Source organism: Sycon ciliatum, chromosome 5, assembly GCF_964019385.1.
Source record: "Sycon ciliatum chromosome 5, ocSycCili1.1, whole genome shotgun sequence".
Taxonomy (NCBI): domain Eukaryota; kingdom Metazoa; phylum Porifera; class Calcarea; order Leucosolenida; family Sycettidae; genus Sycon; species Sycon ciliatum.
In genome coordinates, this window is record NC_088647.1 from 36,675,395 (window position 1) to 36,701,596 (window position 26,202).

The 26,202-nt window shown below is 45.7% G+C and overlaps 1 protein-coding gene across 1 annotated transcript in view; it reads left to right on the forward strand.

The window, feature by feature from the left end:
- Positions 1-13,131: 13,131 nt before the first annotated feature.
- LOC135818544 (TNF receptor-associated factor 3-like) overlaps positions 13,132-26,202 on the forward strand; it is a gene marked incomplete in the record, with an annotated part of 19,417 nt that continues 6,346 nt past the window's right edge. The window contains 3 exon segments of the mRNA XM_065331942.1: positions 13,132-13,843; positions 13,976-14,129; positions 25,444-25,611. Of these exon segments, the coding sequence (XP_065188014.1) occupies positions 25,479-25,611 (133 nt within the window).

A 26,202-nucleotide genomic window follows, 5' to 3' on the forward strand; every position in this document is an offset into this window, starting at 1 on the left:
GCGATCGTTACCTTCGGCACGATGAGCTTCCTGATGACGTCGACGTTGCCAGTGGTACTTTCCAAGATATCAACTCATGTCCTCAGAGACTGAGTCGTAGTTCGACGAGACAATTTGCTGAGAGTATTACTATCTACAGTACCCGAGAACACTACGCTGCAGCTCAACTAGGAAACCTTGTGAGAGGGGCTGTATCTGCGCTCCGCATGCATGCCTCCTCTTCTAGAGATTTTGCCTAGCTCTTGTGCACTTCACACTCACTGGCACAGGTACTTGCAGCCGAATCGCCACTTACACATATTTTCTTGCCGTACGTCGACAATTCCTCTACCATTACGTAATTCTCCCGAGGCCAGTGATGAATGGAGCATTGTGGCTAAGCTGCAACCAGTGTCTGATTGCGTATCCCTTGCAAGATCTCCCTGTCCAGTCTTCAATCACCAGATTTGCCACAGGCAGGTGATTTACAGCTTCTGCATTCCTATTACAGTGTAGAACCTAAATAGCATCCTTATTACTAAGTCCCTCAGCCTCATTTGTTGCCTTCAATAGCGGTTATGCAACTTCAGCATATGCTATTACACCATCATATAATTATTATAATTATCGTTTGAGCTGTTTGGTATCGTGTGGAAACGCGAACCTCCCACTCCAAACAAAGGATGTGTTATTACGTCATTTGCATATCCTCCATCCTGGTCAGCATAATTAATTTCGCTGTTGACGAAATGTCGGTGATGCGAACTCGGAAGGTGATAACATGATTGGCGATATTGTATTATATTCATATGCATGTATGACTGTATGTACATGAGACCACGGTTGTTCTATAGATTTATCGCATCAGTCTACACGTCTAGTGGTCCATAGTCCATAGTGTACCTTTTCTTTATGGCTGACAGAAGTACCCATCTGCACACGTCACTTGGTTAAGAACAAAACAAGTTCACGGTTCGTGAGTCACTTCGAATATTAATTGTTCCCATCCGTGCCTGACACCGGTAGGTGTGTCACCTCTGCCCGATCGAAGGGGTTAGAATCTGCTCACAAAGCATAAGGTCCTTTCGAAGCAGTGTTGGCCACACCATCAAACTACCAACGACTGACCACCCAAACTTCGCACTCGGACACGAGCCGAACCTGAATCCCAGCTCTCTAGCTGTCTGCATTTCAAACATTTTTTCCACTTCTGTAGGGTTTGATTTTTGAAGCCCTCTGGTTTACCACGTGACCATGGACTCATGTAATGTACTTCATTATGCCTCTATGTTCTCTAGAGGGATCTGAAATATAATTATCATGACAAGACAAGTCCCCTGTTAAAGAATCTGTTCGTGCCGATCAACGACCCTACCACACCTCTGAGCTGAGGACGACACGGGGTCAAGTGTCGAGCCTGCTGAGAGTTCCATTCCTCCCAGGTCCCGCTGGACGTCGTTCAATTCAGTTTGTTGGCAGCATTCTGTGGAATGCTCTCCCAGTTGCAGTCCGTACGGAAGGCGATTGGCGGACATTTAAAGCTCTTGCCATGGCTCTCGACTTGCCCAGCCTTTACCCATATTAACATTTTGTGTACCTAACTTCATGTCGAAATCCATTTTAACAATCCGCATATCTCTCCCCCCCCCCCTCTCTGTGTCTCTGTCTCTGACACACACACACACTCTCTCTCTCTCTCTCTCTCTCTCTCTCTCTCTCTCTCTCTCTCTCTCTCTCTCTCTCTCTCTCTCTCTCTCTCTCTCTCTCTCTCTCTAACTTGTTGTTGTTGTTGTTGTTGTTGTTGTTGTTGTTGTTGTTGTTGTTGTTGTTGTTGTTGTTGTTGTTGTTGTTGTTGTTGTTGTTGTTGTTGTTGTTGTTGTTGTTGTTGTTGTTGTTGTTGTTGTTGTTGTTGTTGTTGTTGTTGTTGTTGTTGTTGTTGTTGTTGTTGTTGTTGTTGTTGTTGTTGTTGGTGGTGGTGTTGCTGCTGCTGCTGCTGCTGTCGTTGTTGTTGTTGTTGTTGTTGTTGTTGTTGTTGTTGTTGTTGTTGTTGTTGTTGTTGCTGTTGCTGTTGATCATTTTGTGACAGCTTGTACAATTCCCTTGTCCAGGTAGTAAAGCCGTCTTTCTCCTCTTTCTCTCTCTCTCTCTCTCTCTCTCTCTCTCTCTCTCTCTCTCTCTTTCTCTCTCTCTCTCTCTTTTTTTCTCTCTCTCTCTCTCTCTCTCTCTCTCTCTCTCTCTCTCTCTCTATTGTTGTTGCTGTTGTTGTTGCTGCTGTGTTGTTCGTGTTGCTGTTGTTGTGGTCTGTTGTTGTTGTCGCTGTCGTTGTTGTTGTTGCTGTTGTTGTTGCTGTTGTTGTTGGTTATTTTGTGAGAGCTTGGACAATTCACTTGTCCAGGCAATAATGCAGTCTCTCTCTCTATCTCTCCTCTTTCTCTCTCTCTCTTCCCCTCTCTTCCCCTCTCTCTCTCTCTCTCTCTCTCTCTCTCTCTCTCTCTCTCTCTCTCTCTCTCTCTCTCTCTCTCTCTCTCTCTCTCTCTCTCTCTCTCTCTCTCTCTCTCTCTCTCTCTCTCTCTCTCTCTCTATCTATCTATCTATCTATCTATCTCTCCTCTCTCATCATGCATGCGTCACACTCTCATGGAATTTTCTCTCATAGTATTGCATGCTTTACACTCTCATGTAATATTTATTTCCTTTCTTCGTCTTTTTGTGAGAGCTTGGACAATCCACTTGTCCAGGCAAGAAGGCAGCAATGCCTGTTCATTCTGGCGAAGTAAAATAAAATATACCAACCAACCAACCGCATCAGTGGTGAAATGTACATGCAGCATATGTGCCTGCTTATCCATCTGATACGTGAATGTTTCATTTTTATTTTTTATTTGAACCAGGGAGTAGTACAATACTGAAGTCCGGCACGTTCGGGCTCTCCGGTGAATCTCCGCCTTCTCCGTGAAATAATGTTTATTAAAAGGTTCTGCGTTCCGGCTCTCCGCCTTCTCCGCGAACATACGAAAACTAGAGGAAAGCAAACAATACTCGTTGTCAGGAAATGTTTGCTTGTGCTACTTCTCATCCAGTTGACTTCTTATTATGACTTTGTACGTTATAATTTTGTTGAGCTCCGGTTTTCCCCTTCATTCTAACTTAAGTGCAGTTTAGCGTGTATTGGCTTGTGATTTCCTTTCTTCTGTTTGCTTGGCATTTTATCGCTCCACAGGTACCCTCGGTCTCAGGTGCTCTCACATTTGTGCAATTGTTGATTTTGGTCCTGAATTGTCCTCCCTGTTGCTTTGCTACCGTCCTCCTCCTTCCTCCACCTTTTTTTTCTTAATTGGCCTCATTATGGCATTCGCTTCCATGTAATTGGGCTTATAGCCCGTGTGTACTTGCGAATTCAAATAAAAATATACATGTACATACATACATACAAGAAGCAAGAATGACAAGAAAAGGAGAGAATATGAAAACATGGTTCATTCGGATCTTCCCAAGTTGTACATTGTACTGTTGAGATACCGAATTCAAATAAATCAGTACCATACCATACCATGGTATAAAAGGGCACGGCAATCGACCTCAACAGGGGATATGTACATGACATTGTACATGAACATACATGACAGTACATGAACTAGTAGGCCTTAGCGGATAATGCTTCAGAAATTGGTAGATATTTGCTCGACAAGCAGTGAAATTGGCAGGATGATATAAAGCGTACGCCAGTTATGGCGTGCATTTCCTCTAATTCTGCTCCTCTTCTTTATCCACATACCGAACATGCATGAAACAAACAAGAAAAAGTACCAAGTCTGCAGATATCTGCTATCCGCCAAAGGCTACAGTGATACGTGGATAGGTCACAAGAGAGGTCTTAGGAGAGTTACCAACAGCAGCTGCGTATACAATGACCATGACTGTACAGTGCTGGCAACTGAAATCCGACCCCCTGAGAGCGGTGCACTCACATCGCAAAGAATGTGAACCCACCGCTCCGGGGGTCGGTTTTCAGTTGCCAGCACTGACTGTACATGCACACTAGCACATGATGAGGCGCTACATGCATGTAGTTGCGTGCGGCTCTAAAGCGGGATAAGGAATCGGAGATAGGAAGGAGTGGGGAGGCTAAGGAATCGGAGATCGGAAGGAGTGGGGAGGCAGGTGCCTCTCCACTACATGTACTTCCTACGGGTGAGTTTGGGGCTAGAGTATGAGAGGGGGAGCAAGAGGATACGCCGGAATCTGTAGAGGTTCAGGTCACAGGTGGATCCTGTCTTTGAACAACGAGCCGACAGTACTTCCACGATGCCACACGAACGTGAATTCAGAGGTGGTTGCACCCAAGCTAGGGCATACCAACGTTACTGAATAATAAATTAATAAATTTCACGGTTCGCGTGAGACTCGGCTGGAAGCCGAGTTTTCCGCATCCGCCGTGGGAACGCCACCACTCTCTAGGATCAAAGGCGCAGATGCAGCGCCTAAACGGTGGGAGGTGAGTAGACCCACCACCAAGTGGTCAAAGACCGAAATCCCATTAGCTGCATCCATGTTACCCTCGTGCCAGGCCACGAGTTCCCAATTAACTGTGCGTCGCAGCACGGCTGGAAAAATCCTTCCGCTTAATCCTTCCGCTTCCAAGCAGGATTTGAACCTGGTACCCTCTGTTTCTCAATCATGGTCTTAGACCATCCCACTATGCCTGCCTGTTACTGAATGCACCTGCACAAATAGATACTCTACATTTTCTAATCACATTATTTAAACATCAGTGCACGAAGTCGGAACACCGCTACATACAGTGCTAGCGCCGTTCATGCATGATGAATACGCGAAACTCAGTCACAGTTTAGTTTGTAGACCCATATCTTTATTATACACAATAAAAATAGTGGTAGCGACTTCGGCGATGATTTTATAAGGAAGTACATGTAGTTGTTTGCTCCCACAGGACCCACACTGGAGCTCGCGATTTTCCCGACAATCTTCCTCAGCCTACTCAAGCTCAACTGATGAGTGGTGAGTTCCCCCCGAAACACTGTATATCGAGCAGGGAGTCGTGGCACCGTGCTTTCTTGCAGGTTTGCCGAGTGGAAAGTTCGATGGACTTCTATTTATCTCTTGTGCCCTGGATGGCAGTCGTGAGTCAGTCAAGTGTCAAGTCAGGTCCGCGGGAAAAGCGCGAGGTCCAGTGTGGGAGCAAACAAGTTACTTCCTTATAAAACATTATACTCTTACATGTATTTTAAAAATTACAAGTATAATCGTTTTTCCGTCCTGTTGGCAGATGAGCTGACTGCTCGCAGTCGAGTCACAGAGTCAGAATGCTCGGAATGGCGGCAATGAAGGAACGTTGCAGCTTGGCAATCACAACGGAGCACGTGAAAATTGAACGGTACAGAGTGAATGCAACATCCCCGGGCATTGCACAGTCGTACCAAAAAAGCAAAATAATTGATTGAATACTTTCAGATACAGTGTATTAGTTGGTGAGATTTTCGCGTCCCTAATGAGTCATGACATACATGTACATGTACATTGTACATGTGCATGTAACGCCCAAAGCAGCCCACAAGTAAAGGAGATTTATGGATTCTTCATACGACAAGTTCTATTCAGTGCCCATGGTGGGTCAAAGTCGAGGATGTGTGCTGGCGTCGCCCCAGGTTTCTAGGAAGACTCAGAAAAGGAATGCGGAATGCTTATAGGCCGAAACGGAAAACAATGTTTCGCCTGATAGCCTCAAAAGATAATGATTATGATTTCCGGTAGGCAAGAAGGATGCCACTGACGAATGTACATGTAAGTAGCGGGTTAGATGTACTCCATGACGTATTCTTTCCCATTGTCTGCATAAGCGGATTTCACGAACGTTTCTTACATGTACACGTATACATGTACCTGTTAACAATTTCAGTCCAAGTTTGCTTCTTTCTTCTTTTCCTTTTCTTTTTGACTTCTTACTCTTTTCCTTGTTAGCCGTGGTTGGCTATAAAAACCCTGCAATCGCCACGCAAAGTGGTCATTGGCTACCCCAGCCATGTATTGCTTGGAATAAAATACAATAAAAATAAAATAATAGTCGTGAAAAGAAGAAGGACAAAATGTTACGAGTTATGACTAACTGTCCACCAACGTAACCAGATCTTATACACAATTATTTAATTGGCTCACCATCCGAGTTAAAATAATAGTCATTCAAAATTTTACTGAGTTATAACTTATAAGTTTCATGCATGTTTGGTATGTGGATAAAGAAATGGAACAGAATTCAAGGAAGTGCCTGCCAGAAGGCTTGCCTTGTTCTGCCATTTCACTGCTTTTCGAGCCGCCGAGAATCTGCCAATGTTTCGAGCATTTTCCGCCTAGGGCTCCGTGTCTGTGCCAGTGCAATCAGTGGTCTGACTGTGAATGCAAAATACGAATCGAACGTCAGGGTGTGACGCCCCGTACCCCGGGGAACCTCTGAGATCCCGCGACGCGATCATTCTATGTGCATGACGGATACATCGTAACATGACTGTACACTGAGTCACTGACATGACTGTAACAGGTACACTGTCTGTAGTATTGTAATGATTATCATTACAGTATACTATCAGACAGTGTACCTCTGGGCTTGTGTTCTGCCGGGATCATGTACTGTACTGTACGAGGTCATTTGCTATTTTTGGACACTCAAATTAAATAGGCACCCCATTGTGTTTTAGGAAATTAGAGGCCACATGCCACGTACTGCTCTTTTCTCTCCGAAACTCAACACTTGCAAACCAGATATGAAAGAAAGAAATTGAAGAAGGATAGATTTACCATCACTGTGGATAAGAGTCATACTGTAGCTCAGTTGGTTAGAGCATTGCTCGCGAATAGCAAGGTCCTTGGTTCGAGTCCCGGTGGTGTGACTGATGATTTTTTCTTTCTTTCATATCTGGTTTGCAAGTGTTGAGTTTCGGAGAGAAAAGAGCAGTACGTGGCATGTGGCCTCTAATTTCCTAAAACTTTAAAATTCTCCGTGAAGTCCAAATTTTGAAACCCCATTATGTTGGTTTAAAATATAATAGCAAAATAAATTAATTTTTTTCTTGCTTTTCTATCAGCACACCTATGCTTTACAATCACCACACAAGGCCTAGAGTTGAAGTGTGTGGCTACAGCTTGACCTGATCGAAAGTGTCTTTTTCTACTGCTTTTTAGGCACCGGCGGATTATTGTATTGTATTGTATTTATTTAAAAGGATTCTCCAAAAGCAAATGGATGCTTATCACGGAAGTCTCCCACATAAATATCGCAAGAAAAATGGGGAAATGGGGAGAGGAGAGTGGAAGATGAAGCATATTATGCCGGCATAATTATTGGCATAATTTGGTGGTTGAAAATTTGGAGCATAATTTGGCATCCTTTCGGAGGTAGGAGCATAACTACATGATTGTAACACAATTCTAGTATGTAAGCTACACAATTGTGTACAATGCACCTGATCAGTGCTGGTGGTCTGCATGGTAAAGGGTTCGGAGTAGCCCTTTTCCAAAGATGCTCGCCACTTTTTTCTCAACTTTCCGTTGTTTTCGAAGAAATCGCAACTTTCTTCATTTTCACAAAACAACTACTTCGCAACTTTTCCGCAAAGGTGTGCAAAGAAGCGCGCTGGAGGAGACCATCGACTGTGCAAGCTATGGTTATTGCTCTAATAATTAAACAAATGAGGTATAGTTGATGTTCGGTCACGGTGGAAGGAGAGGTGGAGCTACGGGAGAGATGAGCTGATTATTCCCAGGGTGAGGGTGACATCGGTTGGACGAGTATGACGATTACGAAGACAGTTGAACACGATCATTTTCAAAGGTAACTCAAAATAATTTGGCAATGAAAATTACAAAAGAAATCAACTAATGATTAGAACTTAGAAGAAGTCATGTTTTCTCCTTTCCATGTTGATCTCTAGCATGCATGGTCATCTTGGTATGGGATATTCATGTATTTTGTTGTACTAATGGCCACTTGCAAGTACGAAAAGGCACAATTTTCCGAAGTTTGAGGCTCCATAAGTGCAACAAAGTGAATATGTATCCCCGCGTGCCAAAGCATAATAATTATGAGGATTTTGCGAGCATAATCCGAGAATCTATGAAAGCATAATTCCATGATTTCGCGAGCATAATCCGCCGGAGCCTACTGCTTTTTCAATGCGAGCAATTATTGGACAAGTAAATTAAATAGCATCTAGCAGCAGTCTGCAATGGTCTGGACAAGTAAAACTTGCACAGGACATGAAAATGGGGTAAGGCTATGCCTATGATCTGAGGAAGGGACTGTCAATAAATCAAGCGGAAGACAGCCAACTGGCAGGAAACCGAATAGCCAAGAGAAATAATAATTTAGTGCAAAATGAAAAAAAGGAAATAATAACACCCAGAAGCGCTAAATACAAAAATAAGAAAAAGGGAAATCATAAACCACATAGCGCTAACGTAAAACATGCACCAAATAATAATAATAATACAAATAATAAGGAAAACCGAGTAAAAAACCAAGAAATCATAACAAACAAAACAAACTAATGACAAAAGTGTAAATGAAAAGGAGTTCAGGTAAGCCAGTCGTTATCACAGGCATACATGTATGATCTCGATGAAGATGGAGACGAGGGACTTCAACTGCTGCAACTGCTCTGCTGCTGTTGACTCAACCTCTTGAGGCAAAAGCTTCTTCTGCATCGCGGCAGCAAGCACGGCGTACTGGCTACACTGAGAACTTCCTGAGCTTGTCCGATGGCAAAACTTTAAATTTATTATAGAGTACCACTTTGCAGTACAATGTCATGTACTTTGCCCACATCGCCTATTCGGCTTTTCGCTCAAAAATGCATCAGATTTGGCTGCAAAATCAGCTGATTTTTCGAAATCGACTGCAAAATTGGAATATACATTGTACATGTACATGTACATGTACATGTATTGGAAAATCGACTAAAAGAATTGTTGGCATATTGGCTTCAAAATAATTGGTGAGATATTGGAATATGTGGTAGATTTTCGGAAAGGAACCCTCCAAAATCGGCGAAAAGCTTAGCGATTTTTCGATAAGTCTGCCCTGCCGATTTGGGGAAAGCCTAAACAAAGCCATCGGAACATGTAATACATGTACATGTACGTCTGATGATTGCCTATGGGCATGAAACTATTACCGGTAGTTACAACGAATGATGCGTGGTGCTCTGTGCCGTGTGTAAGATAATTATCTCTATTTGAGCACTCTACACTCTGAGTCCAAGACTACAGGACAGAGCCGGAGGACTCTCATTTTGTAATACGTCACAAAACATTAGAAATACGTCATTATTATGTTCAGCATGCATTGCCCTCCAACTTCAAGCCCTTTACCATGCAGACCACCAGGACTGATCAGGTGCATTGTACACAATTGTGTAGCCTGCATACTAGAACTGTGGTACAGAGTACAATCATGTACTTGTAGTTATGCTCCTACCTCCAAAGGATGCCAAATCATGCTCCAAATTTTCAACCACCAAATTATGCCAATAATTATGTCGGCATAATCCGCTGGTGCCTAATTGTTGTCATTTGTTGATGATCGTCACTCGGGTGCATTTCTCCTTTCATTTCAAAGTAGCCCGTGGCGGATTATGCCGGCATAATATTTGGCATAATCTTGGGATTTCGTCAAAAAATTATGCTCCGGTATAATAATTATACGGATTCCAACGTGTAAGGACGGCATAATCTTTCGGTTTAGACAAAAATTATGCTTAGGGCATAATATCATACTATACGGATTCCAACGTGTGTAAGGTCGGCATAATCTTTCGGTTTAGACAAAAATTATGCTTAGGGCATCATACAGCTTTGTCAGAAAGCCCTGGGGCCGCGTGTGTGTATGCGTGGTTTCTCGATCCTCTATGGACAGCGTGAATATTACATGTATATATAATTATAATAGTGGAACCGAACATAATTCAGCACATTTGTTGGCATAATGGTGGCATAATCAAAAGCATAATTTGACGATTGGCCGAGCATAGTCCGCCAATGGCTATTTCAAAGCGTTTGAGCAAACAAGGCCATGAAGCAGAAAACGCTGCGGAATCGAAATGCTGCATACGTTGACCATGACTCACCCACAAGTGAATCGTACTCGATTACATACAATCACGTACATGTTCATAGTCATTGTACAATAAAATAAAAAATTTCACGGTTCGCGTGAGACTCGGCTGGAAGCCGAGTTTTCCACATCCGCCGTGGGAACGCCACCGTCCTCTAGGATCAAATTGCATTTATTGTGCTGTAGATCTACATCGTAGACGTCACTACTTGTAGTGTCATTACATGTACTTCCAACAGCTCCAGTGCGCCTCGGTCTATGCGGCGCCAATAATCACGTGTCTCATTTCGACAGGGTATTCCCCATCAGCATATTTTTCTTCCAAGCAAAGAACAGGGAGGAGAGGCTGGTACTTCTTGTGGTAGAATGGTGATTATCTTTACTCTGAAAAAAGAGCTGTCGGAGATTTTTTTGTTACGCTCTGTGATAGCGTTGCACGTTTGACGGGCAGGGGAAGACCAAGACAAAGCCATGGTGTCAGAGACACAAGAGGCGTGTGCAGATGTCTGCAGTTATCAACGGCACCAAAGAATGGTCCCACCGGCGAAGCGTTCACGCGCAGTGCTTCTGCGTGTCCAGGAGTGGCGGTGCGAGAGAAGGAGAATGATATAAACACAATGACGACCTCGGCCGCTAGATCATAATTATTGGCATTTGGAGATGGGATTCTACCGTTGGATTAGCACATGGTCATGGATCTGCGAACAGTAAGCAGTGTGATCACTGGGCCGACTGGGGCTTACAGTAAAATTAATGTACTTCTTTGCAAGCATGACGCGGTCAAGCCGTGATGACCAAGGACTTAGGTCATCATCATAATCCCTGTACAGTGTATTGCATTTCGCATAATCCCATTAACTGAAGTATTAATAATTTTGAGGAGGTCATGTACAGAACATATCGGATCGCAGCCACATGCACAGCGCCTACAAAATTAAAAATGTAAAATTAATGACTGAGCGTAACGTTGAACATGAACGCTGTGCTGGTTGCACTGGATGGGTGCAGTGATGGCTAGTGCTCATCTAGCAAGGTTGCAAGGGAAGTGTCGGATTCGGTGAACACGGAGACTACTCCGAAGTAGCCAACCCAGCGTCTCGCTTCCTTTCTTTCCGCAGCGCCATGCATGCTTCCTGGTGTTTTTCCTGGAGTGCTGCAGACTGTGCAGTAGTGTCTACCATGGTCTACGGACCGGTACAGTCAGTGCAGACGAACGGCCTCATCATCATACTCATGTGATATGATAAGAGATCATAGCCACACCATTGCACTTACAGCCTTCAGCCATGACTGGGCACTGGCCATTTCACAGTGTGGTGCGGTGGTAAAGCAAGCTCACAAGACTGGTACTAGTGGTAGTGATACAACTATTGTAGTCACTAGCTGTGCTAACAGACAGTACACCAGGTACACCTCCTGACCTTGTGTCTAGCTTAGCCCTAGTAGCCAACAGAACTAAAAGTTACTTTAGTACTACATCATGTAGAGGCTTGTTTGTACATGTAGCAGTGCTATTTGCATGATTGAGTGATGATTGCTACATCACAGCGCAAGCTATGCATGCGTGGCAAACCAGACAATCTAAAATCTAGCAGCCAGCGCAGTCTGCATGTCGTTGCATTGATGGAGGCAAATCTCCACATCGCCGTCTGACGTGTAGAGCATTCCCTTCATTCAGGTCTCTACTCTTGAGTTTTGGGCCTCAGTCAACATGGTCAATGCGTTCTTTTGCCATTCATCCTTTTTTGCTTGAAACGGTGGGTGAGGTTCGTTTGCTTTGTATCTTTTCCGAGGATTCATGTCGTACTTGAATTGTAATCAGAATAGTTTAGCAGCCACCCTTGCTGTGATTGAATGCTGGCGTGGCGCGGCGAAGTGACCTAGATTAGAGGCTCTGTGGCCGTGGCGACAAGCCGTCAGAAGTAAGGTTAGCTAGTTGTCCCTACAAGGTAGCGCCGTCAGGTCTTGTGACTACGACTGCATGACTGGATGCTGTTGCTAATGGTTCTAGTTAGCACCATGCAGCAGCAGCTAGCAGGGCCCAGGCCAGGGAATGTCAAGTCCCTGTCATAGTTAGGCCTGGGTCTGGCATGCTTCATTTCAAGGCTCGAGCAGTACATAATACCGCGTCTTCACACTGGACGCCAAAACTGGCAAAAGAATAGTAATCACAACCTTTGGAGAAGGACTTCACCAGTTCGGAGTGTAACATTCCACGGGTCGGTTCTTCAGTCATCCTTTTCCACCTTCATGCCTCTATGTACAATGTACATCGCTCTGAGTCCATGGTTATTCTCGATTATTTTGAGTATACTAGTAGTAGTAGTACCCGGTTAGTTCTTGCAAGTACTCGGTACTGTTGGAAGGACTTCGGGAAATAATTTGGTGTGCTATCAGCTACAAAACTGGCCATTATCGTGCCATGGTCCATGGATGATTCAACAACACACCACGCATCCCTCCCGTGTGCGTGCGGTCGTGTTTGCCAGGCCGCCACTTATTTAAGTAATAGTTATTACACGTATCAGCTGATCGAGACTGGAACCCACTGGCGTCGGTGGATGATGCAGTTGTTTGGAAAAGGGCACGATCACAACACTCAGTCAACAGTTTAGGGCATGATGACATGTGCTGGGGGAAAATCCCCTCAACATGAAAGTCGCAGGTTTGAGATTGGCATCTCCGGGATTCTCCCCCTGGAAGTTCCCACCAAGAGCCAGCACTGCAGCATTGGCGTTGGTACAAAAAAAAGGTAAGAGTAGGCTTTATAGCAGGCTTTACCGATTAGGTGAACGGCTTTACGCCAACACTCAACAGGGCGGCGATCACATAGCCACGAAAATGGGTGGGACTCAGTATAATAATATTCGCGGGATCCGCGTTAGCATCACTTGAATGTTCAGAAACACACAATACAAGCTATAGCCTTCGCTTCCGCAGGCCACCACTATGCCTTTACACCTTAGTGGCGAATGCAGACCTCACAAGTGAATCAGGGGACTCAGTACTACATAAAAAGAAGTTTCACGCCTCTTCTTGTGCATTGCTTTCCCACGTCTCTTCTTTCCAGGATCGATCGTGATGGAGAGCTTTTGGTGAGATGCGGCCTGCACAGCACATCTGAGTGGAGCCCTTGCTCTTCTCGATGTGTGGCCTGTCTTACTGTTAGCACCTCAGCCTACGCTTTCGTTGTGATCATTGCCGAGCTGCGGATCGGTGAAGCCTAAAAATAGCAGATGTGTAGTCTATTTCTCCCGTGTAACTGTAAAGGCAACTGTTGCAGTGGTGTTTGCACCGCTCATTTACACAATCCTCTCGTTTTCATTCGTGCATTGTGACTACTGTAGCTGATCTACGCTACAAAGTGTGATTTCACTGTTTTGAGTATTCCACCACCCATCATCGACTTTGACCTTGACGTGCGTGGTTGCGCGGAGTGTTGCGAAAGTAACTACATCAGGCGGTAGATCTACACCCGTTCCTGGATTCCTGCTGTGTGCGCGCTCAGCACCTACTGTTCAGACTCCGACTGAAGTAACAAACAGTTAGTTCTGTGTTGCAAGTGAGCTAGCTAGTAGTAGCTGTGTGTAGTGGAGTTTGAGTTTGTCGGGAATACGCTCGGAGACGGAGAGTTCAGAATCTTTCTTCCGCTCCAGTCTTGGCTTCTGAGCTCTGAAGTTTGCTTTCGTTAGTGACCATCATCTAGAACTAGTGCCGAGCAGACCTACTCTTTCTTACATTGTAAGTGATCAACTGTTCCCGTGTTCAGTTGGAAGACTTTGGAAGGAATGGAGAATATTGTCCTTGAAGATGTAATACTTATTTCAGTTTCCAGCCTCTTATCTTTCCTGTGATTCTACTTCTGATTTCCAGGTTCGCCGGGGCCACTGCTCCAGAACAGCTGTACAAGCGGACTCTCGGGTCCACTCCAACGAGAAATTGCTGCCTTTCTTGGGATCATAGTTGTCGGCAAGTGACGCGGCGGAGAAGCCGAACTCGGACCACCTCGAAGCTCCAACAAACGAAGGTATGTCCAGCTTTTATTGATGTGTCCTGAACCCCGTTTCGCCTGAGCTTGTTTAAATATTTAGTCGCTCTGTTTTGCCACCGTTGTTTCTGTGCTTGATGGCCGCGGCCCTTCAAGACTTCATCACCTTTCGTCGGATTGTCGGAACTATTGTCGGAGGCAAGCGGGTCCCTCCGTAGGACGACGGGGAAAGCCGGGAAGGCCACTCCGGTTCAGGCTCGTTAGTTTCAACTCCGAAGTTCCGCGCCCGAGCGACTTGACCGGCATTGGGTTCGCTTGCATGCCAAACCGTGTTGCCCTTGTCGCCCGTCGCCCCTCGAAGGCAGCCCTCCCAGCGCGCCTCGGCCTTTCCGACCGGGGCTGCATGGAGCTGCATGTGTCTATCGTGCATGATCCGTGGCATATCTTCAAACTTCACCGCGAAGCCCTGAAGACGCTGCGGGTCGCTGGCAGCGATAGCTGACATGCTTGTAACATGCTATGAAGGGCTGAAAACAACACTTGGTAGACACTTGGCTGCGCTGTCTGGGCGTTGCTTGATAATAATCATGCCACCCATACGTGCGTCACCAAGAACATGTTTCGGGCATGGACTGTTTGGGGGGAAAGGAATGCTTCCCGCGAGTGACCAACACAGCAACTGGTTGTTTTCATGTTTCGCATGCGGCAGCTAGGTGGGTGCCGACGTTGACATTTGGTGCTCGCAGGGAGAAGACGGGAGAGGGAATATTGCGGGAAGGTTTAACTCTCTGAGACCCCCCCCCCCCCTTTCTAACCAGACCAACGAGAACCACTGTGGACAATTCGGCGAGTAGTCACGTAGCCAGTTTGGGTCCGTATAAAACCCTTCTGTATAACGTCTCAGCTGTGTGGCACTCGTGGGACATCTAACTGGTGTAACACGCTACTGTCCAACTTAAACAAAATGTCCGGATCTGTCCGTTGCTACTCGGGGTTCATTGTTACGACACAATCACCAGAAGACTATGCTCAGCAGAGTATGTACTGTGGGCTATATCCGACATAGAATGCAACTCCCTTGGCACCTGGGCGGGAATCTAGTTCATGAATGATCTGTTCTATGGTGTAGATCTACATGCTGTGGTAAGCACTAATGTTACAAAGATAGGCATGATGGATAGTACTGTAGCATGGTGCACACAGGGGTAGGAAGTAAGGTTCTCGTCTGAGCCTGTGCACATGTTTGCACCTGGGTGGAATGTGTAGCTTGATCTGGCCTTGTCTGAATTGTTGACTGCTGACGGAAACACTCTTCATCAACAATGTGGACATGGCTAGACCGCAAGCATCATAGTTTGTGCCGAAATGCCGCTCCACGAATCAAAGCGCTACCTCTCGAGCTTTTTAAAGTCTAAATTCCGTCCAGACTTGTTAACGAACGTACATAGAATGCAGCATATGAATACAGAATACATTTATCTGAACTCGGATGTTGAGCCAATGTTATCATGGATAAATGAAGGAAGGACCAAATGTTGCGAGTTATGACCAAACTGTCCAGTGTCCACCGAAGTGACTAGATCATCTACAGTCAGCAAGTGCGACAACAAGGCACACAACTGACAGCAAGTACTGAGACATTCGACAACCTGACACCTAGCTCCAACACATCCACGAGGCACAAGCGAACAACCTTCCCACTTGGAAGGCTCAGGTTAGGAAAGATCCGAAGATGTAGAACCGTGACATAGCTCGTGCTCATCTTCGTTGCGTTTCATCCCCCCCCCCCCCCCTTTTTAGACCTTTCCTAATCTGAGCCTTGCAAGTTGGAAGGCTGTTGGCTTGCGCCTCGTAGATGTGTTGGAGCTAGGTGTCAGGTTGTCGAATGTCTCAGTACTTGCTGTCAGTTTTGTGCCTTGTTGTTGCACTTGCTGACTGTATATGATCTGGTTACATTAGTGGACAGTTGGTCATATCTCCTAACATTTGTTTCTTCCTTTATTTATCTATGAACACGTTTATCTCTAACCAATTATCCCACCCAGTTACACACATGTGCGTAGGTTCAGCACTGCACCTCACGTCCTACCCGGCCTGTGTGCAGCATGTCACAATTCTATCCATCATGCCCATCTCCGTAACATCTGTGCTTACCAATGCAGTACACCATTGTGCTGATCATTCAAGCGCTAGTTTCCCCACCCAGATGCCAACAGTGAAAATGATCCTTGATTTATATACTAGTGAAGCGACTTGTGCAGGCAGATATATGCTGTTTATAATGAGCGCGAAATTGTGTCCGATCACTGGAAGTTTGTTGCGTGGTGAGGAGTAACCAAAACAATCAAGATATATTTAGAACAGGGAGTCCATTACACCTAGGGCAACACATATAGTGAATACAGCAGGTAACAAAAGAACAGCACAGCCCCCCCCCCCCCCCAAAAAAGCCTTTTTAATAATGTTTGTACTTTAGTGTGTGTAATGTAGTAGCAGAATGGATATGCTAGCATAAGAATTGTGTATGCATAGAAGCAGTGATGTATGCATATCACTTGAAAAGTGCGAGTGATGTTACATTTCCTTTTTGCCTGCATAGAACAGGTTCAAGGACCAAGGCGCAGATGCAGCCCCTACAGTGTTGAGCGGTAATTAGATCCGACCCGTCGCAAAGTGATCAAAGACAGAAAGTCTCATCTGCTGCATCCATGTTTCCCTGAGGCTGGCCTGGGCACGAGTTCCCTGGTTACTGTGGGCCCCGATCCTTGAGGGGGTGGTGGAGATCCTGAGAATGCGGAAACAGCAGTCTGATTGGGTCTCACACAAACCATAGAACAGGGTCATGTGTATGTACGGGCATGTAGACCACTTCTAGCGCATGCAACTGCTTTTGAACACGTCGTGTGCACATAGGATGATACTGAACCTGGACTCATCAATTATCGTATAACACTCCGGACCAGACACGTAATGCTTGGACTTCTTCTTTTCGACATCAAACATTGGCATCTATCGTTGTGCTTTCCATATCCTACCGGTAAATCTTCTACCTGTGCGAGCTACACTTCCATTAGCTTACTAGTTCTCAGTTCAGTTTCATTTTCATCTGCTTCTCTTCCTACCATTCTATTGAGTGCCCCAAAGAAGTATTAGGATAACCGCTAGCCAAGGAGCATTAGCCAAGGAGGACTCAAACCTGGTTATGATGAGAATAAAGAGTAATGAGAAGGAGAGAAACGATGGGAAGGAGGTAGCGGATAGGAATGGGGTTGACAAGGTGTTTGATGTCGAAAAGAAGAAGTGTTCCAAGTATTTTGTGTCTGGTCCGTAGGGTCGAAAGCTGTTCAAAATTTTGACGATTCTAGGTAAATTGCCGCCGTGATCCAGTGTGCAAATAACTAAATATAAAAACACTTGCGAATGCTAGAAGCAGTCTACATAAAATCATACTTTTAACTGGGAACTCGGAGCCTAGTCAGAGGGAAACATGGATGCTGCGAATGGGAATTTCTGTCTTTGACCACTTTGTGGTGGGCCTAGCCTGCTTGCCCCTGACCACTTCGGGAGCTGCGTCTGCGCCTTGATCCTTGATCTGGTTCTATGTAAACAGGAAGAAAATGTAACATCACTCACACTCTTCAGGTGATGTGCACACGTAACCACTTTCAAGCATACACAGTTCTTACACTACAGATGCGTAGCAACGCCATTGGAGGTGATCCGGTTGGAGGGGGTCTGGGGGTGTCCCAGTGTAATTTTTGAAATTAGGGTGCAAAATCCTGCATTCTGGGCACTTCTGGGCACTTCTGGGCGAAAAAGTGGTCCGGCCAAATCCGGACCGGCCGGACCGGCTGCTACGCCACTGCACTAGCCTATCCATTTTGCCACTACCTCACACACACAACTTAAAAGTAGTTCACGCTTTTAAAGGCTGTTTTCTAGGCTGTGCTGTTTTTACCCGCTCAACTTATATGTGTAGCCTTAGGTGTAAAGATTCCCTGTTTCGAAAATACGTTTGTTGTTTTGGTTGCTTCTCGTGCATGAAAAACCTCCAGTGGCGAGATTGTAACAAGAAAACATTGTGGAAGCCAATGTCTCTGTTCTTTACATTGTTATTCCTGCGGTCTAGCCTTGTCTGAATTGTTGACTGCTGACGGAAACACTCTTCATCAACAATGTGGACATGGCTAGACCGCAAGCATCATAGTTTGTGCCGAAATGCCGCTCCACGAATCAAAGCGCTACCTCTCGAGCTTTTTAAAGTCTAAATTCCGTCCAGACTTGTTAACGAACGTACATAGAATGCAGCATATGAATACAGAATACATTTATCTGAACTCGGATGTTATGGATAAATGAAGGAAGGACCAAATGTTGCGAGTTATGACCAAACTGTCCAGTGTCCACCGAAGTGACTAGATCATCTACAGTCAGCAAGTGCGACAACAAGGCACACAACTGACAGCAAGTACTGAGACATTCGACAACCTGACACCTAGCTCCAACACATCCACGCGGCACAAGTGAACAACCTTCCCACTTGGAAGGCTCAGGTTAGGAAAGATCCGAAGATGTAGAACCGTGACATAGCTCGTGCTCATCTTCGTTGCGTTTCATCCCCCTCCCCCCCCCCCCCTTTTTAGACCTTTCCTAATCTGAGCCTTGCAAGTTGGAAGGCTGTTGGCTTGCGCCTCGTAGTAGGCACTTCAGGCGATTTTTTCAAAACGAGAAATACGCGTATTTCTTTTTTGTATCTGATTCAGATAGGTTTAGGAAGACTCCACAGAAAATTTGAAGCAAAAAGAATAACTTAGCACAGAGATATAGCCACCCAAAGTCGGAGAATTGAATAACGGCATTTTCAGTATTTCGACGGCACCAGCAGCATATCAGAAATTGGCAGAACTTGCTTCAGTGTCTATAGTGGCAAAATACCAGGCTCGCTGGAAGCAGGTCAAAATAACCAGATGAATGCAGAAACAGCATGGTTTGGAAAAACTTCGGATTTTTCATCCGTCCGGCAGCTCCGACGAAGATATCGGGTATGGTCACCATGGCAACTCCATAGCAACAGCATAGCAACTCCATCGCAACAGCATGAAAACAGTGCAGAGAAGCCTTCGGAAAAGCATAAGATGAGACTTTGAGGTAAGATAAAGTAACTACAATAATTCAGTGCCAGAAAACATTGTTGCTACATGTACAGTACTGACTTGGTGATGAGTACGGAAGAACAATGAGCCGAAGACTGAGCAAACTAGAATTTACCGGGTATTTGACGGAAAGAAATGACAAACTATTACAATAGAACATCGTCTGCAAATTTTTGGGACTACTGAAACTTCAGCAACTCCAGCATGAGAGATTTTGTGCATAGAGTCACTCTGAGTGTGTGCTGGATTCTTGGTATAATATCACCGTCAATGCTTTTCTTGGTCGCTGGAAGACACCTGCTGATCAGCTGACGATTTGTTCCGAGCAGGCCGTTTTGATGTCAGCTCTCTTGGTCCAGTCGCCGAAGTATATACTGTCCTACTCGTCGCCTGCAGGAGAGGACGACTGCTCCGATGCGACTCCAATAACACCTGGCAATATTTCTTCTTGCGCAGCCATGCGCATGGGCTCCGACGAACAAGGATTATTGCCGGGAGGACGCCTGTCGCGGTTCGCTTCCAATAACACCTCGCATTATTTCTCCTTGCGCAGCAATGCGCAAAGTGTCGGACGAACGAGGACAACTGATCCCGAAAGGAAATACGACGCTGAAGACGATGAGCTACATGGCAAATGCGTGCAACCAATTGAAATGCCCGAAAAATCCTTGCCGATTTTACTCGAACTGTACGTGAGTTCAAAAAATTGCCGCATCATGACGTATGTGGGCTCAAACAAAAGCTGAGGGCCTCAGCTACATGCTGCGCCACACGAGAAGGCCCTGCGCAGCTTCCGTGCAGCTACAGATCGATCTATGCATGCGCCTTTCCTTGGTGCCACGCATGTACACGATTCAGCGTTAGCACTTTTTGACAGGTCATGTAGGTTGTCGAATGTCTCAGTACTTGCTGTCAGTTTTGTGCCTTGTTGTTGCACTTGCTGACTGTATATGATCTGGTTACATTAGTGGACAGTTGGTCATATCTCCTAACATTTGTTTCTTCCTTTATTTATCCATGAACACGTTAATCTCTAACCAATTATCCCACCCAGTTACACACATGTGCGTAGGTTCAGCACTGCACCTCACGTCCTACCCGGCCTGTGTGCAGCATGTCACAATTCTATCCATCATGCCCATCTCCGTAACATCTGTGCTTACCAATGCAGTACACCATTGTGCTGATCATTCAAGCGCTAGTTTCCCCACCCAGATGCCAACAGTGAAAATGATCCTTGATTTATATACTAGTGAAGCGACTTGTGCAGGCAGATATATGCTGTTTATAATGAGCGCGAAATTGTGTCCGATCACTAAAAGTTTGTTACGTGGTGAGGAGTAACTAAAACAATCAAGATATATTTAGAACAGGGAGTCTATTACACCTAAGGCAACACATATAGTGAATACAGCAGGTAACAAAAGGGACAGCACAGCCCCCCCCCCCCCCAAAAAAGCCTTTTTAATAATGTTTGTACTTTAGTGTGTGTAATGTAGTAGCAGAATGGATATGCTAGCATAAGAATTGTGTATGCATAGAAGCAGTGATGTATGCATATCACTTGAAAAGTGCGAGTGATGTTACATTTCCTTTTTGCCTGCATAGAACAGGTTCAAGGACCAAGGCGCAGATGCAGCCCCTACAGTGTTGAGCGGTAATTAGATCCGACCCGTCGCAAAGTGAGCAAAGACAGAAAGTCTCATCTGCTGCATCCATGTTTCCTTGGAGCTGGCCTGGGCACGAGTTCCCTGGTTACTGTGGGCCCTGATCCTTGAGGGGGTGGTGGAGATCCTGAGAATGCGGAAACAGCAGTCTGATTGGGTCTCACACAAACCATAGAACAGGGTCATGTGTATGTACGGGCATGTAGACCACTTCTAGCGCATGCAACTGCTTTTGAACACGTCGTGTGCACATAGGATGATACTGAACCTGGACTCATCAATTATCGTATAACACTCCGGAACAGACACGTAATGCTTGGACTTCTTCTTTTGGACATCAAACATTGGTATCTATCGTTGTGCTTTCCATGTCCTACCGGTAAATCTTCTACCTGTACGAGCTACACTTCCATTAGCTTACTAGTTCTTAGTTCAGTTTCATTCTCATCTGCTGCTCTTCCTACCATTCTATTGAGAGCCCCAAAGAAGTACATGTATTAGGTTAACCGCTAGCCAAGGAGCATTAGCCAAGGAGGACTCAAACCTGGTTATGATGAGAACAAAGAGTAATGAGAAGGAGATAAACGATGGGAAGGAGGTAGAGGATAGGAATGGCGATGACAAGGTGCTTGATGTCGAAAAGAAGAAGTCTCTTGTGTTCAAGCATTTTGTGTCTGGTCCGTAGTGTCGAAAGCTGTTCAAAAGTTTGACGATTCTAGGTAAATTGCCACCATAATCCAGTGTGCAAATAACTAAATGTAAAAACACTTGCGTATGCTAGAAGCAGTCTACATAAAATCGTACTTTTAACTGGGAACTCGGAGCCTAGTCAGAGGGAAACATGGATGCAGCGAATGGGAATTTCTGTCCTTGACCACTTTGTGTTGGGCCTAGCCTGCTTGCCCCTGACCACTTCGGGAGCTGCGTCTGCGCGTTGATCCTTGATCTTGTTCTATGTAAACGGGAAGAAAATGCAACACCACTCTCACTATTCGGGTGATGTGCACACATAACCACTTTCAAGCATACACAGTTCTTACACTACAGGCGCATAGCACCCCCATTGGAGGTGGTCCGGTTGGAGGGGGGGGGGGTCTGAGGGTGTCCCTGGGAAATGTTTGAAATTAGGGTGCAAAATCCTGCATTCTGGGCACTTCTGGGCGAAAAAGTGGTCCGGCCAAAGCCGGACCGGCTGCTACGCACTGCACTAGCATATCCATTTTGCCACTACCTTACACACACAACTCACTACCTCACACACACAGCTCAAAAGTAATACACGGTCAAAGCAGTTTTTAGGCTGTGCTGCTTTTACCTGGTCAACTCACGATACGTGTCGCCTTAGGTGTAGTAAAGATTCCCTGTTTCAAACGGGAAAGGGTGCATTCAGTAATGTGTGTACGAGCGTACATGGAATCATGAACCTAACACACTGGTAAGGGTCACTGATTCCAGACAGTATCGCACTGCTAGCGAGACAACTAGAGGCTCCCGGTGGGTTCTCCCTAGATCTGCTATGCTGTTGTGTTCTGGTCTCGGTCTTGGTGCTGGGTCTCAAGTACAGACAGCTTGTTCTGCGGAGGTCTAGTGTCGGTGCAAGGTTTGTAGTGTATTGGTTACTGTGTGGCCTGGCGTGCGGCTCAGCAACATGAAAGCAGCGTTGAGTAGCCAGTGCAGGCTGACGTAATAGGAGGACTCATCTGATTCCTTTCCCGTGCATGGTATATGAATAGTGCAATGGCGCAGTGACGGTCGTCGCAAATTACGCAGTGTATCACGCGTGGTTATCGGAAATCCATGCTTAGCTTCTGAGTCTTCCCTACTCGAAGATGATGTCACCGCAAAGCCTGGGATTTTGGGCGTCCTGGTGCAGGAAGAATGAAATTCCCGTGATGAATCGATTGACGTCTTCTCTGGAAGGATTTCCTTGAAAGTAAAATCCAGCCTGCACTGTCTGCTATGAGGTAGAATACAAGATGACGCCCAAGAGGATTCTTGGGCTCAGTTTCCCCAGGTAAAATCCACTACCATAAGCATGGTTCCTATCCTGACTCTATGCTTGAAAAGCAGATGACAGCCCACGACCAAACACTGAGACATTGATGTGACAGTGACAAAGATAACGGAAGTGCACAGCACTGATAGTCATGTCCGACGCCGGAAGGCAAACACCGTTAAAACACCGGCTACCTCCCATTTATTTCTGGGGACTGTTGCGCTGGGCTGGATTTCCCCGGGGCACAAAGTGATGTTCTAACTTGGAGGCCAGTCTCTGGCAGGTATGAACACTTTACATTATGTGGTCGCCAGCCCTGGGCGCAAGACTAAATCCTACCGCTGGTCATGTTCTGAACATGACGAAGCTGATGGCATATACTAGACTTGGCTTCAGGGCACAATGATCTATCAATGAATGCGCTGCTCCAAAAGTCGAATGACCCCCCCCCCCCCCCCCCACTGGCTTGAATCAAGGTCCCTGCTGTAACATGACAGTTCTTGAAAGCAAACAAAAAAAGACAAAGGCCATCCATTGTTGAGACAGCCCCGTCCCTGCACAGTGTTCTTTCTCAGAATAGTTCATGCGTGAACCTACAACGGGGTAACCACACATTGAATCAAAGAGGGAATTTCCCTGGAGTTGTGAACTGATATCACGGGGTACATGTACCTCTTCTGGACAGCTGAATAGAGGAGGTTATGAGTAATGTTTGAGTAGTGGTTTGTGTAGGAGGAAGTACGTCTACTACAGTTGTCATGCTTGCTTTTGTAGTCGATTGTCGTCTTTGCTCGGCCTTCGCTTGAAGTTGCTGTAGTATTCACCGTAGGCAACAGTGTGTTCTGTGATCATTGCTAATAGAAGAGATTGCGTTTGTATGTGTGAATAGTGTTGTGTTTGTGTGCTGTGGCAAGTGCCGTTCAGTCCTTCCCGGTTTATGATAATTTGGAAATGATGTTGCGTGTACGTGGGTGTATTCACAGCACAGTGCACCCATTCATTTCCATTGATCTGCAACTCAATAGTCGGGACTTTTGCAGAGTTTTACTTTGAATGGCAAGTTTGGATTTTCTGGTAGCTTCATAGGCTCTATTACAGTGGCTGGGCCTCTTCTGTGACCTCCATCAAAATGATTGTGCTGGAGAAGCGTACCTGCGGCCTCGTGTGCGTACGCTGTCTCACAAACCTACGCATTTTAACCTGTTTGCTGTCTCCCTGCCTGAACGTGTTCTGGCTGGTTGTGGATGAGTGTCACAGTGTACTATGTGCGTCAGTGTGGTTTGATAGGTTGTCAAAATGGCGTCAACTGTCTTGTACCTGTCACAACTGTAATAGCATGACCCATTGCGCAGCATGACATCACTCGTTATTTGATTTCGATGATTAATAAAATTATGTGACAAATGACGCAGGTAGTGACGCATATTCATACCTCTGAACAAGTATAGCTGACATTAACACACAACACGTAGCTTTCTGGAATTATCTAAGAAGGGAATGACTAAATTTGATTGGAGATCTACACGTTTTCTGAACAATCGAGAGCCGTGGACCTGAGACTATTCCTCATTGAATTTTTCTCCGATGACTTCATGCAACTACTGTACAACATGATTATTTCATGCTTGTAATACGTTGCCAAAATGAAAGAGGAATGTAATATGATCTCGACAAGATCTCTTGGGAGCTCTGGTAGTCTCTCTCCCCCCCCCCCCTTCCCTGGGGGATGACGAAATGACATAAATCAAATAAAAGGTGGTGGTCACCCACAGAATTATTTTAGTTGTCTTTTTCCTTCGGACAAACGTCCCTTGAGATTTTCTTGAGACCTTGAGGCCTTGAGGAGTTGCCATTCTGTTTTATCAAATTCGAAACACAGTGAGTAGCCCTGCTTGTGGTCATGTCTTGATGTTATTCTGCATCATCCATCTTCTCCTCGTTGATTGCTTGCATTTTCCTTAGTTGAAAAAGGCATGGAAAATCCTTAGGTGGTCAGTGTCCTGTCCCCTGTTCAAAATGCAATAAGAGTAAACCATGTTGCTTTTCTTCCCCTTGCATTCTCTTTTCTTCTTCATTCAGTGCACAAGTAAATTGGATTGCTTGCTTGGAAGGGGGCCCCATGTGCCAATTCTCTCCGAATATTCCGGTTACATTAACATGTTCTCCCCATTTGGGGCCTAGTGTCTTGGTGACGTATTGGCTATCCTTGTCTTGTGTGTCATGCCCACAAGGCTCTACTCTTAAGTTCATTCTTGGCCCTGGCTCAAATTGACTGGACCATGACCGATGCTGAACTAGAATCATACCAACAACTGCTGTGGATGTTAAGTCCCGGAGACAATTGTGCGTGCCTTTGGGCACTCCAGGGTGCCACCAAGTCCAGGCTTTTATCTGTGTTCTTGGCACTTGATTACACTGTAGAAGCACAACCTATTCTGTGCAGCTAACTCAACTTGAATGTATGTCTGTGTATAGTTGAAAACAATATATTGACTGCAGGCTGTTGTGGCTGTGACTATTCTTACCGCACTCTGCAGTGTATTCCACCCAAACCCTGTAATAATCTGTGATCATGGACAGTAGACCAAGCCAAACCCGTGGAGAGGCAACGTGTAGCTCTGCACCCGACTTGAGCAAGAGTCAGCGACATAGGAAAGCGTTGAAGGATGGTTCTCTTGATGAAGAGGGACAACACTACACAGTGGGTAAGAAAGAGAACTAAGCAAGATGCATACGCACACAATGAGCTATGCCTTGCGTCGGCAATACTTTGAGATTGATGATCACGTTAATGTGTTCACCGCCCACCGCCGTGTTTGTTGCATTCCATTGGCCGTAACCATGGCGATGGTTAGGGCACTTCCTCTGTGTGTGTAGTTACCTTCTCCTGTCTGTCTATAACCTGGTACTGGCATATAAAATGTACATCTTTCTCTCTCTCCCAAGTCTCTCGGGCACTTTCCCTCCCTCCCTCTCTCCTTCCCTACCTCGCTACCTCCCTCTTTCCCTCCCTCTTTCCCTCTGTCTCTTCCTCCCTCCTCTCCTGTCTCACCTCTCACCTCTCACTCTCCTCTCCACTCTCCACTCTCCTCTCTCCCTCTCCTCTCCACTCCCTCTCCTCTCACTCTCCTCTCCTCTCCACTCTCTCTCCTCTCCTCTCCACTCTCCTCTCCTCTCCTCTCTCTCCTCTCCTCTCCTCTCTCCACTTCTCCTCTCTCCACTGCTCCACTCCTCTCCACCTCCTTTCCTCTCCTCTCCACTCTTTCTCTCTCTCTCCTCTCCACTCTCCTCTCCTC